Raw genomic sequence first — 15,290 nt, 5'->3', positions numbered from 1 at the left:
AGATCATCAGGCACTAGATTCTCACAGAAGTACCAGTCTCTGGTGTCAAAAAGGTTGGGGGCTTCTGTTTTAATGGCTGTGGACTCCCAGACCACTGAAATTAGGTCAGAGTCAAAGCCCCAAGGCCCTGGCAATGAGTAGTAATATTTGCCACGCCTGATTTGGACATATCTAATCAGTATTAACACGGATGATTTCTGGAAGGGGCAGCCTGCTGCATAGACACATTGGAACACCTGATTCTGGTTCCACTGTGACCTGGGACAAGTCTTCAATGTCTCTGAGTGCCCTGAGAAAACCTGTCCTGCTCATTTCATGGGTCCTAGTGAAAACTGAATAAAAATAAATGCTCCCCAGATTACCAAAGACTTCTGAAATGCTTTTGTCAATAACTAATTCCAGTCCAATGAGCTAAAATTTAAATTAATATTCTTATTTGACTTTCAAACCGTATTCTGGCCTCATTTTTTTGACTGTTGATGGTGGGCTCCACTCGATGGGTATGATTGTTTTGTTAAGTCCTCCCTCTGTAGAACACCCCACTGTTGGGATTGAGGGGCTCCAGAAGGTGGTAGGGCCCTTGCCTGCTGCCTGTGGGGTAACCCAAACATTCTGCATTTTTCTAGGAGAGAGTGGAGAGAACAGCAGGGTTTCGATGCTCTGGCACAGTGCTGGGTAGTTGTATATTTTGCGAAAAACATGCACGTCCCAATTATTACCATAGTAGTTAGTCTTCTTTGAAATTTTAACAAATGTTCTGCACCTCTCATCTATTTCTCACCTTCCAAAGCCTCTGAACCAAGTTGCTGGACCAGTTCATTCAGGATTTTCAAAACATGTGGTTTCTCCCTGCAGTCGCCCCTTGCCCATTCTGGGCCAGAGCCTGTTTCCTCCCAGTGGTCCTTAGACCTCCCAGGACTCAAGAATAAACCTAACCAAGAAAGGGTAGCTGCAATGTCACCTCACCCTCCAAGCTCGAACTAAATGAAAACCAAGCCCAGTGCCCCAATTCCAGGTTTGAGCCCAAATCCCTTTCTTAGAAAACAGAAATTTCCCTTTGGATCCAGTGAAAACATACAGACTCATTTCTTTTCTAGGAATTCACGTGGTGTATGATCTTTCCCAAAAACCTGGGGACAGAGTGGTCACGTTAGATGTTCTTTGCACCCGGTGTCGAGTGCCCAGTTACGAGCCTCTCAAAATGGATGAGGTATATAAAGTGGTCCTCCCGAGCTTCCTTGCCAGTGGTGGAGATGGATACCAGATGATAAAAGACGAAGTGTTACAACATGACTCAGGTAAGCACAGTGTCTCTTCCTCTCCATATCCCAAAGATACTCAAGAACAACAAAATTGATCCGAAGAAGGGAGTCAAGTTACTCATGATGCCAGGAGGGCGAAGCCAAAACCAGAGCCTGGCCCCAGGGGGCCGACTCTCTCTTTGTTGGAAAACAGCAGCTTGGTGTTGGGGGAATATGTGCCCTGTCTCTCTGCAGCACACGTACCCATCTATCCAAGCCCAGGGAAAAACATTTTTAAATCAAAAATGTTTTAAAACTCTGTTAAGTACATATAAACAGCTATTTAAATTGTGAAATATAGATGAGCTTTGCACTTATAGGAAAAAAGCACCTCTAGAACTTTAGGTTGGACGTGGAAAGCCATCATATTAAATTATCTAAACTTTCTTAAAGAAGCTCTTAGTGTGACTAGGTCAAGGAGTGGATGAGGTATGCCTCCTGCTTTCAGCACACTGGGTTGGTGGAGCAAGTCAGAGGAACCACACTTGACACCAGTCAATATTTTTGGCAGCAATGAGGGTCATACACCCAGTCTCATTTTTAAAAATCCATTTGAGAACCACTTCATGTTAATAAAGTCCATTGACAGAACACGCTACCCCTTCCTTTTCTGTAGGGCAGAAACCAGTGTGCTTACAAGACTTACGCACAGCTTCTCTGAATCACCAAGATAGATCTCTGCCAGCTTCCTTCTCAGCCAGACCTGTCATTTTAGCTGTTTTTTCCAAGGAGGATAGAGAGCAGAGCCAAGGCAAAGGGCACTGGCTTATTCTTTCCATTCCATGATAGGAAATGGAAGGGCAGGCTTAAAAAGTTGTCCAAAGAGGCTGATGGCTATGCAACACCCAATCCCGGACAGATGGGTGTTGGAGAGAAGGAACTCACACAGAAAGGAGAGGAAGCCTTGGCCGTATGGGTTCTCTACCCTGGCTATAATTAGAATCACTAGGGGAACACTTTAAATACCAATACCTTGGGCCCAACTTTTAAGAGATTCTAATTGGGTTGGGGTAGGTCTCTTCTAGTGATTCTAAAGTATACCCGGGGGTGAGGGACCACTGCGGAGTTCCTAAGTATTCAAGTGATAAGGGTTTTTTGTTAATATAATTGACATAACATTAGTTTCACGTGTACAGCATGATTCAGTATTTGTGTACATTGTGAAGCGAGCACAAGTCTAGTTAACATGCATCACCCGTTACAAAAAATATATATATTTTTCTTGTGATGAGAACTTTTAAAATCTTCCTAGCAAATTGCAGATATACAATACAGTATGAACTATAGTCACCAGGCTGTACATTACACCCCCCAAGACTTCTTTATAACCACAAGTTTGTACCTTTTGATCCCCTTCACCTATTTTTCCCACCCTTCACCACCCCCTGCCTCTGGTAACCACCAGTCTGTTCTGTGTATCTATTAGGTTGGTTTTGTAGTTGTTGAATTCCACATATAAGTGAAATCGTACAGCATTTGTCTTCTTTGACTTATTTCACTTAGCATAATGCCTTCGAGATACATCTGTATTGTCCCAAATGGCAAGATTTCATTTTTTTTATAGCTAAATAGTATTCCTATGTGTGTGTATATATATCTACATATATACATATATAGACATTTCACAATTTCTTTATCCATTCATCCATTGATGGACACTTAGGTTGCTTCCTTATCTTAGCTACTGAATGCTTCAATGTACATGGAGATGCTTATTTTTCAAATTAGTGTTTTCATTTTCTTTGAATAAATATCAGAAGTAGAATTGCTAGATTATATGTAAAATTTTTTTTAATTTTTTGAGGAAACTCTATAGTTTTCCATGGTGGCTCCAATTTATTTTCCCACCAGCATCCTCACCGACACTTGTTATTTCTTGTCTTTTTGATGACAGCCATTGTGACAGGTGTGAGGTGATATCTCATTGTGGTTTTATTTGCATTTCCCTGAGGATTAGTGATTTTGAGCATCTTTTCTTGTGTCTGTTGGCCATCTGTATGTCTTCTTAAGAAAAATGTCTGTTCAGATCCTCTGCCCATTTTTAATTGGATTTTTTTTCTATTAAGTTATATGAGTTTTTTATATATTGACTATTAACCCCTTATCAGATATATGATTTATAGAATGGTGTTTTAAAAATAAAATTGTAGGGTCTCTATGGGTTTGTTGTAGTTACAAGCAACTAGTATTTATCAGCTCTCCTCTCTTTTGGAAATGAAGTTTCTACTCTCTCTCCAGCAATTATGTGAAAATGATTCTGAAGCAGGCAAGCAAAAGAAAGCCACTTTTATGTCTCAACTAATTGCTCTTGACTCAGTTCCCTCTTGCCTCTGCTCTGGAATGGTGTAAAGGCAATAATGTCAACAACCTCTTTCTGAGTCATCCCACAGCTGAGATGACTCTGTTCCTCCAATTATCCAATATCAAATAACAGGCACATTTCACACCTGGAACATGAAAAAGCAACCAATTCTTTACACTTCTGATCACCACTGTTCTTCTCTTCTGTGACACTGTGTCTCTGCTTACGAATGGAATATCTTCACTCTTATAATTACAAAGGACTTTAGAGAAATACATTGGTTTTCCCCCTCTTACTGTTAACTGGTACTTGTTCTGTAAAATAATGTCTCTATTTTTCTAGGTGACCAAGATATCAACGTGGTTTCTCAATACATCTCAAAAATGAAAGTAGTTTATCCAGCAGTTGAAGGTCGGATCATGTTTTCTACAGGAAGCCGTTACCATGGAAGCTTTTCTCTAATATTTCTCTCACTTTTGGAAATTATCATTGTTTCATACCAATAGCCAAAAACTCATGTTGCCATTAATGTGTGGAATTGGGTTTTTTTCTCAAGAGATTTAAGCCTGCCTTTTAGGAACTGGCTTTGCGATGGTTCAGACCATCCTCTCAGGCTCCTAGAAGCTGAGCTTAGAGGGTCATAAGTGATCACTCAGGGTCAATAACTTAGTGAACACACAGGAAAAGAATTTAAAATGGACTCTATGAGGGGAAGGCCAACCATCTTTAGTTTATACATGCAAATTTTAATTAAATTTTATTAACAATTTTTAAACCTCAGAAATCATTTTTCTCCCTTATAACCATTCTAATACAGCAAACAATTTATGTTTATATAGAACTTTATCATTTACAAGGGAGTTTTAAGCACATTATCTTATTTGATGCCCATAACTTACTTTGGTAGGCTAGGCAGGTGTTGTTTTTCCCATATGACAGATGAGGAAACTAAAGCTCAGAAAAGGTTGACTTATTCAAGGCTATACAATTAAAAGAGACAGATCTAAGACTTGTACCTAGGTCTTCTGACCGCAAGTCCGGTGCTCCTTCAATTATATCCAATTGCTGTTCAGAATGATAGTTGGTCTCATCTCTTTATATCTAGCAATAGCCCCAAGCTCATGAATGACAAGTCTCTGCTTTATTTCTGGTCTCTGTTTTTTTCCTTTTTAGCTCCTGCTGTTATAGCAAGTTTAATGGACTAAACACAGGGTAGCATTCTCTCTTGTACCCATGTGCCTTTGATAAGTCAGGGAACAAATGATGCAGCAGCCAGTGGGAAAGGCCAGAGGTTGCAAGTCAAGGGGCAGGGAGAAAGGGAAGAACAGGGCACCCAGGAATGATTTACATTACAGAAGAGAAAGACCTAAAGGATATTTAGATTTGTTAGATAAGTATTTGCTAAAAGAGTAGCAGCACAGTGCCTGATACATAGTATTTAAGATGCTAATAATTTTACGAGATTCCATCAGTTCTGCCCCTATGCTCTTTCCTCCTTTCTTCCTAACATAAAAGTGTCATAAGAGAAACCTTCTAAGATGAGGTATAATTCTAAACCTGCACCTGTCCTTCACCAGCAAGTGCCAGCACTGTATTTATTCTAGTCGTGACACATGTGCGTGCATGCACACATGTGCACACACACACACACTCCTCCCCAGTTATGGAAAACCTAGAAGGGACACAAGGGTTGACTTTTAAAATGATATACAACAGAACTTTGAAGTCAGCTCTGCCTCCAAATCAAACAAACAATCCTCTTAAATCATTCTCAAGTACAGATATGAAAACTGCCTAGGAATGAGCCCCTCTGCGTGAGTGCTCAGGAAATATCCAGACTGATGAGATTTTTGTCCCAAGAACAAACACTTGCTTAAGGTGGTAGTAGGACCATGTGAACCTACTTAGCATTGCATAAATGATCCAACAAAAATGGGAGCCTTCACCTTAAAATAATAGTAAGCAAACAGCAACTAGAGGTTTGCAGAGGATGTTTGTTTCTTAAAGTTTACAAATATTAAGTACTCTTGATACAAAATATATTTTTAAATTTAATAAACTGTATAAAAGTTGTTACAGGAAAATAACCCCCTCAGTTCTATGAATATACAGATCAGCTATAAACAAATGTCTATAAGATTGTAAGAAAAATTAGGGTAAGGTGCAATTAGGGTATATTTTATATTTTATGCTTAGCCTAGTAAAATAGGATAAATCCTATTACAGCAAAAATTTTTAAAGAACATTTTTGTAAGTTTTCTAAATATGTGTGCATGTATTGTACAGTGGTTGAAGAAATTACCTCAAAACACTTTGCTACTGTAGATTCCAAACAATAAAATTGAAGATATACACTTTGTCTTTAGTAGTTATTTCTTTTCTCAAGCAAATAACTATAACACAAGACCATATGACTAAAGGAAAACTCTGTGACAGTTTATCACTGATATCATTTCCATTGCCACCTGATAACTCTCCCTATCCCTCTTCTCCTCCTCCAAAAAATGAAAAGAAAAATGCATGTAATTCTTAGGCAGGCAAGAAGACTATATAAAGTATTTCAAGTAAGACTACTAAATTTTTTGGCTTTTGTGTACAGAATCTAATGTAGAAACTGTTGAGGTCTACCATGGTCTCCTAAAAATAAAAAATGTCCAAGTGAGTGTTGGGGATTTTAACTAATTTATCTGAACTGGTTATGAATCTAAGAATCTTCTTCAAGCACACACGACACAATAGACCTTGATCCCTCACATCTTAAATCCACTTAGTGGCAGAGTCGCCTTCAGCATTTTGCGACAAACAGGAAGCTGGGTTTCTTAGAATAAAGTTTAGACTGCTCATAACTGTCCATTAGAAAAAGATGCTCCCTCAAGGAGTATGGAGTCCCACGGATGTGTGGCTAGGCTTGCCAAAATTAGGAAATGTCCCTGATTAGTTTCATGGGGCTGCTATAACAGTGCCACAAACTGGGTGGCTTAACAGCAGAAATTTATCATGTCATGTTCTGGAGCCTCAAAGTCGAGATCAAGTTGGCAGAGTTCTTTCCTTCTGAGGGCCAGAGGGACAATCTGTTGCAGGTCTCTCTTCTAGCTTCTAATAGCCTCAAGCATTCTCTTTGCCTCAATGAAGGCATTCTCTCCATGTTTTTACATGTTCTTTTCCTTGTGCATATGTCTGTATCTAAATTTCCTCTTTATGAGGACACAGTCATCATACTGGATTAGGCTCACTCTAATGACTTCATTGTAATCATCTGCAAAAACTCTATTTCCAAATAAGGTCACATTCACAGGTCCTGGGGTTCAGGACTGAAGTCCTAACACAAGACCTCTACATAGTTCCAGAGGACACAAATAACCCACAATAGTCACCTGGCATGATCTACATAAAGAGCTGGGGCAGCCCCAAGGCAATCAGCGGCTTCTGTGTCTGAAATTGTTTCACAAGTAAAAAATTATAATTAATGTAATTTTTGTGCCGATAAAATGAGATACATTTTAGAAGCCAATCTGGCTCAATTACAGCAAATCAAAAGGAACCATTTTTTTTTTAATCTAATGAAGTCAAAAGGAAAAGCTTTAAACTTTTATTACAAATTGAGAGATCTTAAATCTCTTTTGAGTAGTACTGAGACCTCTAAGAACCTGAATGAAATACTTCATGGAAATATTCATGAAGTTAGCAAATAAGTTAACAAAGAAGCTAGTTAGGGTATAAAAACAATTTAATCCATGACAAAGATGGCCAGAATATTCAAAGCAGCAATGGAAATTATAGACTCTATTCATCGGGATTCCTGGTTACAAAAAAAAAAAAAGGTCTATAAACACAAACATATCAGAAGAATATTAGCTAGTTCCCAGAATCATCGAGCATGGAAAGTCTGGCCTAGAAAATGGAGAACAAGCAAGAAAAGTGAGGCAATGGCTTAAACTCTGCCACAGGAACAGTCTTCATACACCAACTTGTGCTTGCTGCTGGGTTCACCTCCACCACAACTGCATCCAAAGAGCCTTTGTCCTTGGGCCTCCAATCAGAAGGGAGCATCTAAGGAGCTGAGCCCAAATTGTCTTTCATAAAGACAGAAGGCTGAGTGAAGATTTAACTCCACCCTTTCGGCTTCTGTAGTGAAAATCAGTATTCTCTCTCCCAATTACCTTGGAATTCCTCCAAATAAAGATGTTTCATTCTGGAAAATCAAAACTGAGAAATGGCCCCTATGAACATTCTGAGAATTCTCAAGCACAACAAATAAACGCAAAATAGTATGTTAAAAACAAAAACGCTATCTTCTAAGTCTGTCTGGAAAACTATACTGAGCTCTTAACTTTCTCTCCAACACCGATCATTCACATGTGTGATATCCAGATTTTTATGAAAGCCAAAAACACCATAAAATTAACATTACAACTTTCCTTTGGTAAGAAAATCATTAATTCGTAAACATATTAGTAATGAAATCATCCCCTAAGACATGTTGATATTACTTTACAAAGAAAAATAAATATGGCTAATGAAATTTCTAATTTAGCTTGAAGTTTTTAATTTGATGTTGATTTTTTTTCAGACATACATGCTACAGATGAAGGAAGGAAATCAATACATTTAAAGAATAAACATAAGTTTTATTTTACCGGTACAATCAAAATATGTTAACTTTATATATTAGCATTAATACAAACAGCATTCTTGAAAATTTAACTTATCACGGTATAAAATTTTGTAATCATAACTTTTGTGTCATAACCAAGAAATGCTTATAGCATCATTCACCTACAACACAGATATTACTCTACTCACGTTCTCTTTGTGCAGCCCTGCCTTATTCCTTATTGAACACTTGGGTAAAGTGAAAAGAAAAGATGGGAGTATAAAATCAGACATCCCAGACACTACTGGAGAATAAATCACAATGAACAAACTAGCAATGTAACATCAGTAATGACTGTCTTCTTAAACTACACCACAGATCAGTAGGCTGCTAGCTCCTTGAATATCTGATCCCTGCTTAACTCTACCCATCCCTATCTCACTCAGGAAAGCCCACAACAATGCAAGTGAACGAGAGTAGCATTACAAGGCTAACAGGGAAGGCAGTATAATTCACATTTAAAATATAAATAAAAATAAATCACAGAAAGTGCAGTACTTAAATTTGTACACTGTAATAAATTACTACTCATCTCCTTCAAAACTAATCAAGACACAACAGTGCACTCAACACCAGAGCTGAGACAATTGCTAATCTCCACAAAATACCAGCCATAAACTTAATGCCATAAGGTTAATTCCCAACAAAGGGAAAAGAATGCATAACTATTAGAAATATTAGTAAATTATAAAAATTAACACAAATTCATATGATTCATAAAAGGTCATTAATCTATTATAAGACCATATGAATAACTTTTCATCAATACAGAAAATTAAAACAGAATAACTTTGTGCATTGGTGCAATTCAACAGTATGCAGTGCCTTAGTAATGCCATTCTCTATCCCTCTGGTGCTCAGTTTACCTGCCACCCAAAACTTAATTGTATCTGTCAGTGTCCACATAGCTGCATCTCTTACACACTTAACTTCTTTTAATTATTCAAAATTTTGGCCACATTCAGAATATCTTGTTTTTTGGTTATTTAGCAGGAAAAAGTCAACATCAGTCTTTGTGCTCCCTTATAAATTCTCAACAGTTATAACTCTACAATGGCCCCTTCTCTCTCTCTCCAACATCCCTCTCTGCTTCTTCCGTCTCTTGAAACATTGATTTGATTCAGAAATCTGTGAGTTTGAGCATAAGTCACCATATCCTAAGGTTGGTCGGCATAATCACCTTACCTAGGCATGTGCCCTGTTGTCTTCAACACTTCTTTCACTCTAGTAACAGTCATACAGAAGGTGAGGGACCTAGATTACATGCCACAGCCCTGCCTAAAACCTTTCATGTTCATTTCACTCAACTCACCTCACCACCCTCTACAAATGATTCTCTTTATATTGATCACTTTCTTAGTGCCAGGCGGTGCTGGGGTACACAGAGGTGAATCAGGGATGAGTAAGACACATCTCTGCACTTATAGACTATTCACAGCTGAGTGGAAGAGACTGATAAAACTGACATCTAAAAACACAAATGCATGCTTATCTTTGTCTATTCAGAATCTCTTTCCACTCCTGGAAAGAGCCCCTACTCTTTGGGAGATACCTCCTCTCTCCTATCCCAGGTAGTTCTGCTAGGACAGTTAATTACAAAAAAATATATATGATCTAGGCCTCACAATACAGTGTTTGATTGTCTTGGCCTAAGTTACTGGCCTAAGGACAGGCATGTGACCTAAGCCAAGACAATAAGAATCCTTCTACAAGCTTTTATATACACAAGGATGTAGAGACAAGTTCCTGTTTTTGCCACTTTGCATCACCTGCGATTCCATAGTTGCTTGTAACTGTCCTCCCCCACATGAAGGCATCTGTAAGAATGACAGAACAAGACAGAAGCTAAGACAAGAAATGGACGTGTGTCCATAGAGAATCCTGATACTATTCAAGTGTGGATAAGTCATACTGAGCACAACTCCGTTACCGCCTTTCAATAGCTGGGTTACATGAACAAATACATTACTTCTCTTTTCTTTTTTTTTTTTAAAGCAAAGTTGAATTGAGTTCTGTGACTTAAAATCAAAAGCTTAAACTAGCCCAGACTAGGAGAACATGTCAAAAAGTTTCCCTGTGTACACATGTGTGTGGAGGTGAGGAAGGAGGGAAGTTAAATAGAATAGTCCAGACATTAAGTAACATGTACCAGAGGGGAGAGGGAAGGAGGGAGGGTGGGGAAATGAATGAATGAATGAATGAATGAATGAATAAAAAATAAAGTACTTGTTAATAAAAATAAATGACGTGTATAAAATCCCTCAGGTAAAATTATGCAGTTTTCATTCTAGTACTAATAAAGATTTAACAAACTTTAGAAAATTATCTAAAATACATGTTTCCTTATAAAAAATTTCACCCATTTTTTTTTCAGACTTTTGAGCCACTTTTTAAAACTTAAGTCTCCAAAGAAAATACCTTGGCAAACCGCTATTTGTGAGGCTTTCTGGGAATTCCTTACAACATGTCTCAGTTGCCAGCATCTTGCTGGAAGCTGCTTAAGGCCTCTCCGCAATTTGTTCAGGAACCTCACTGTCAACTCTCCAAGCTGTACCAGTTTTCTCTATTTTGTATTGTCCTAAAATGTGGATATAGTACTCCCTTCACTCCCAAGAGTAGCTAGCATAAAGTTGTAGTGTTAAAGCTTTACTAAGTGGGCATAACTGGAGGAAGTTACAATGAAAAAGAAAACTCAATCTGAACTATCAATGCTCCTAAAAAGCACTGGCCAAACCTATCACATGGAGCCCCTTTGGGGGTTTCTCTTCAGCTCCTTTACTGCTAAGCACTGGAGAGTCCCAGAGCAGAGTCTTTAGACTGCTTTTCTTTTCTATTTACACTTAATCTCTTGGTGGCCTCATCCAGTTTTATTACTTTACGCATCTAGATGCTAGTGATTCCCAAATTTATATCTCCAGCCTGCGTCTCTCCCCTGAACTCCAGATTCATAACTACAACTGCCTACTTGGCATCTCTAGTTGGAATGATTAATAAGCATCTCAAACTTTACATGTCCAAAAATGAGTTCCTGATCTCTCCTCAAAACATGTGCCAGTCACAATCTTTCTCATCTCATTTAATGGACCTTTCATCCTTCCTGTTGCTCAGGCTGAACCTTGTGGACTTCCTTGGTTGTCCCTTTTTCTCAAACTTACATGCTATCTATCCAGTGGTAAATCCTGCTGCCTAACTTAAACAAAAAGGAAAACAAAGAAAACAAAACTTCAACTTCTCGACAACTCCCCAAGTACTACCCTGATTCGAATCACTGCCATTTCACCTGAATTACTTCAACAGACTCCTAAATGAGCTCCTTGTCTCTACTTTTGCTCCATTTTAGTCTATTTTCAACATTCTCAATACATCAACCACTGAAATTCTATTACAATACAAGCAAGATCAGGTTGCTCGCCTACTTAAAACCTTTCCATCACACTCTAAGTAAAAATGAGTTATTACAATGGCCTACAAGGCCCTCTGTGATGATTTCCCATTCTTTGACATTATCTCTCCTCACTCACCATTTGTAGCCACATTGATCCCCTTACTATTCTTCCTACAAAAAAGGCACACTCCTACTCAAACCTTTACACTTGCTATTTCTCTAGTTGGAACATGGGCCCCTAAATATCTGTATGACCGGATTTCTCACCTCTTTCAGATCTTTTCTTCAATGTTCCAGACCACACTATTTAAAATTGCAACTCTCTACCCATACCACTCTATTTCCTTTCTTAGTTTTTCTTCTGAGCACTTATTACTTTCTAACATGCCGTTTCCTTACTTATTTTGTTTATTGTCTGTTTCCCCAGAGTGAATGTAGGCTTATAAATGCAAATATATCCCTAGCATCTAAAACAGTCTGACACATAGTAAGTGTTCAATACACATTTGTTGAATAAACTGAATAAATTGTGCATAATTCCTTCTCTTGTACCTCTCTGCCAACCTTACTCCATCCAAAAGCCACAGTCATTTTCTCCAGCATCACCTCCACCAGAGAAAATAATCAAAAGAAATTCTCTACCTAAAAAAAAAAAAAAAACCCTTTTCATTATGCAGAGCAGTTTAACCATTCTTTACTCTAACCCTTCTAAAACCAAAAGGCCAATTAAGTTCTCCATGAAGGATAGCCACCTGTCTCCAAAGACAACATTTGGTAGCCTCCTCCCCCTACTCCCTAATATGAAGGTGATTATAATTTTTCTAACAGTATCCCTTTTCCCTCTCCCTTTTGTTCTACATCAGGGATTAGCAAATTATATCCTGAGGGCCAAATCCTGCCTACCATTAGTTTATGTAAATAAGGTTTTACTGAAATACAGCCACATGCATTACCTGGAGTAAAATATTACTTTAATATAATTTGATAAATCACAAATATCGAATTAACAAAAAATAGTGAAATTAAAAAAACTCTTTTCACTGGCTTTAACAATCTTTTAGGGACCCGTCACCTTTCCAAATGTGAAGCTCATGCAGTAGAGGACACACAAAAAAATGGACTAAAAGGAAAGTACAAAGTAAAATATTTAAAATACACCAGTCGCACATACTTTTTAAAGGGACCCAGAGAGTGACTACTTTTGGAAATGAAAGCTCCTTCCATTGGGCAACACTAACAAGAACATGAAGACTAGAGAGACAGATCTAAGTTTGAACCCTAACTTCACCACTCTCTCTGGCTTCAATATCCTCTCCTATAAAATAGGAATGACACCATCTCATGGTTACTGTGATGGATAATGAAATGTGATAATATATATAAAATGCCTAGCAAATAGGTACTGCATCTAGTTCCTTTCCCTTTTATAATATGATTAATTTCATATGTGTAGATTTTTATACATCACATTTTCTTTAAATAGAGTTTACCAACTACAATGGATTGAATTATGTCCTAAAATTCATAATTTGAAACTTTAAACTCCAATGTGACTATATGTACAAATGGGGCCATTAGGAAGTAATTAAAGTTAAATGCGATCATAAGGGTGGGACCCTAATCCAACAGGATTGGTAGCCTTATAAGAAAAAGAAAGAAATTTCTTTTCCTTTCTCCTCCCACAGCTGGCACAGAGGTCATAAGCATAGTGAAAAAGTGGAGTCTGCAACAAAGGAAGAGGCCTCAGAATAAAACCTACCTTACTGGCGCCCTGATCTTGGATTTCCCAACCTCTAGAACTATGAAAATAAATTTCTGTTATTTAAGCCAACAATCTATGGTATTTTGTAATGGTCACCCAAGGAGACCAACAGACCCATAACAACTTTTTTCTCATCTAAATAAACAGAATATTGCAATTTATAGGAGAATAATGAGAATGTCATAAAAGGGGCTGTAAAATGTTTTATTTTTCCAATTCACCATGACATTTGAAAAAATAATGTTCGAAATGCCATGGATTTAAATGTGAAAAATAAGCCTGATTTTTCTACCCATCCCTGAGAAATTAGTTAATGTTTGAGGTTTGGTTTTACAGCACTGATTCTCAGTAACTCATATTCTAGAACTTTCAAGTAATTAAAAATATGATAGAACTACTGACAAAACCTTTTCAAAAATTTACAACACCTAATGACCATTTTTTAAAACCTTAGAAAAAATAACAAAATCACTAAATGGGTAGTTTTCCAAATTATATTTAGAGTGCCCACAATTTAGAGTGCCTAATACATGGCCAAAACTCAAAAAATATATTCTGAATGAACAGTACAACGAATAACCAAACACAAATGCTCAATCATGAAAGACAAATTTTTTTCAAGAAGAAAAGCATAAAATGGTAAGGAATTGTAAGTAGAATTCCAAACACTGAATCTTTAAAAATAATCATTTAAATTAACTTTTTTTAAGAGATATTATTAATTCCATATTTTTCTTTTGGAGAGACAACTGATAACATAAACCAAAAATCTACTTGACTAAATTGCTTATAAAAGCTTTTGAAATATAATTACATACATTCAGTAAAATGTAGCTGTAACCACACAATCACAAATATTTGTAAATACTCAGTTTTCACACCTGAGGGCTATAACCCGTCAATAACCCAGCAAGAGTAAGAAGTCCTTTGTTCTCAAAAACTCATAAAGGATGTCTTCTTTATAGACACACAGTTAGCTATGTAGAAAACAAAGGAAAACGGGAAAATAGATCTACTAAAATGTATGAATTCTAAATGAGAAAGCAAATCAGACCTTGCATAATTATTTTCAAGGTGATACAATAAAAAAGGTTATCAGTCTTATCTGTTTGCTCTAAGGGGATTATAAATTATCTCTTTAAAAAATGACAATAACAAGTAATATATGTTCTAATAAAATTTGAATAACAGGTGTAAAATGAAAGGCTATGAAACCCAATCACTTTTAATCATTATCAAGTATGTTAGTCTTTATTAAGACAAAAAAAATCAAAATTTCAGACACTGAATTACATGATATATACAAGAATATACAAAAGTTAAAAGAAAAAAACAGTATCTATTACACTAACACAGAAGAAATTTCAACTGGTTATTCTATCCCAAATCCAAATGTTTACATCCAGGATGTCACAGAGGTAACTTCCTTTTGTACCTATAAGTAAAAATAAATCTATTTAATTGAAGACAAAATAGGTTCATTTATAAATTGCCTAACAATTCCACAGTTCTAATGTATTAAAGTTCTAACCTAAGACATATACATTTAAATTATGTAAAAAAAATCAAACCAAAGAAATTACGTGGCCTATGCCACAGATAACATTTATGCTTTAGAGATGAGAAAAATGGGAAGGTATAGTGACAGACCTTACAAAGTCTTAAAAAGAGAGCCGAAGGTTTCCTGGTACTGATTCCCATATAAATTGAACATAAAATGTCTGTAATTATCCCACTGTTTTAACATATATGTAATAGTAACATAATATGAAAGCTTATAATTAATAGGTAAATAGTCCAAACCTGGATTCTTCTACTCTATGAAACTGACATTGCTATACCACAACCTTGAAGAGTAGTTATTTCATCTGACCAAAAAATAGTAA

At 36.9% G+C, this 15,290-nt stretch overlaps 1 protein-coding gene and 1 long non-coding RNA gene across 3 annotated transcripts in view; one reads left to right on the top strand and one right to left on the bottom strand.

The window, feature by feature from the left end:
• The window catches only part of NT5E (5'-nucleotidase ecto), a 30,083-nt gene extending 24,123 nt beyond the window's left edge, over positions 1-5,960 (top strand). Inside the window, exons 6-7 of one of the 2 annotated variants that reach the window (XM_023533411.1) lie at positions 1,098-1,298; positions 3,946-5,960. In XM_023533411.1, the coding sequence (XP_023389179.1) occupies positions 1,098-1,298; positions 3,946-4,109 (365 nt within the window). In that variant the 3' untranslated portion in view covers positions 4,110-5,960. The remainder of the gene's footprint in view (positions 1-1,097; positions 1,299-3,945) is intronic. The other variant, XM_023533412.1, reaches the window with a different exon arrangement.
• Positions 5,961-13,884: 7,924 nt separating this feature from the next.
• LOC105295272 lies at positions 13,885-15,284 on the bottom strand. Its single transcript, XR_896139.1, has 2 exons — positions 15,208-15,284; positions 13,885-14,839 (listed from the first exon to the last, which is right to left on the bottom strand). It is a non-coding gene; the product is annotated as an uncharacterized LOC105295272 (long non-coding RNA).
• Positions 15,285-15,290: the final 6 nt, after the last annotated feature.

The sequence above is a fragment of the Pteropus vampyrus genome, unplaced genomic scaffold (genome assembly GCF_000151845.1).
Source record: "Pteropus vampyrus isolate Shadow unplaced genomic scaffold, Pvam_2.0 Scaffold102, whole genome shotgun sequence".
In the NCBI taxonomy this organism is placed as follows: domain Eukaryota; kingdom Metazoa; phylum Chordata; class Mammalia; order Chiroptera; family Pteropodidae; genus Pteropus; species Pteropus vampyrus.
The sequence above is the reverse complement of the archived record's forward strand: the minus strand, read 5'-3'. Positions and strand labels throughout refer to the sequence as shown.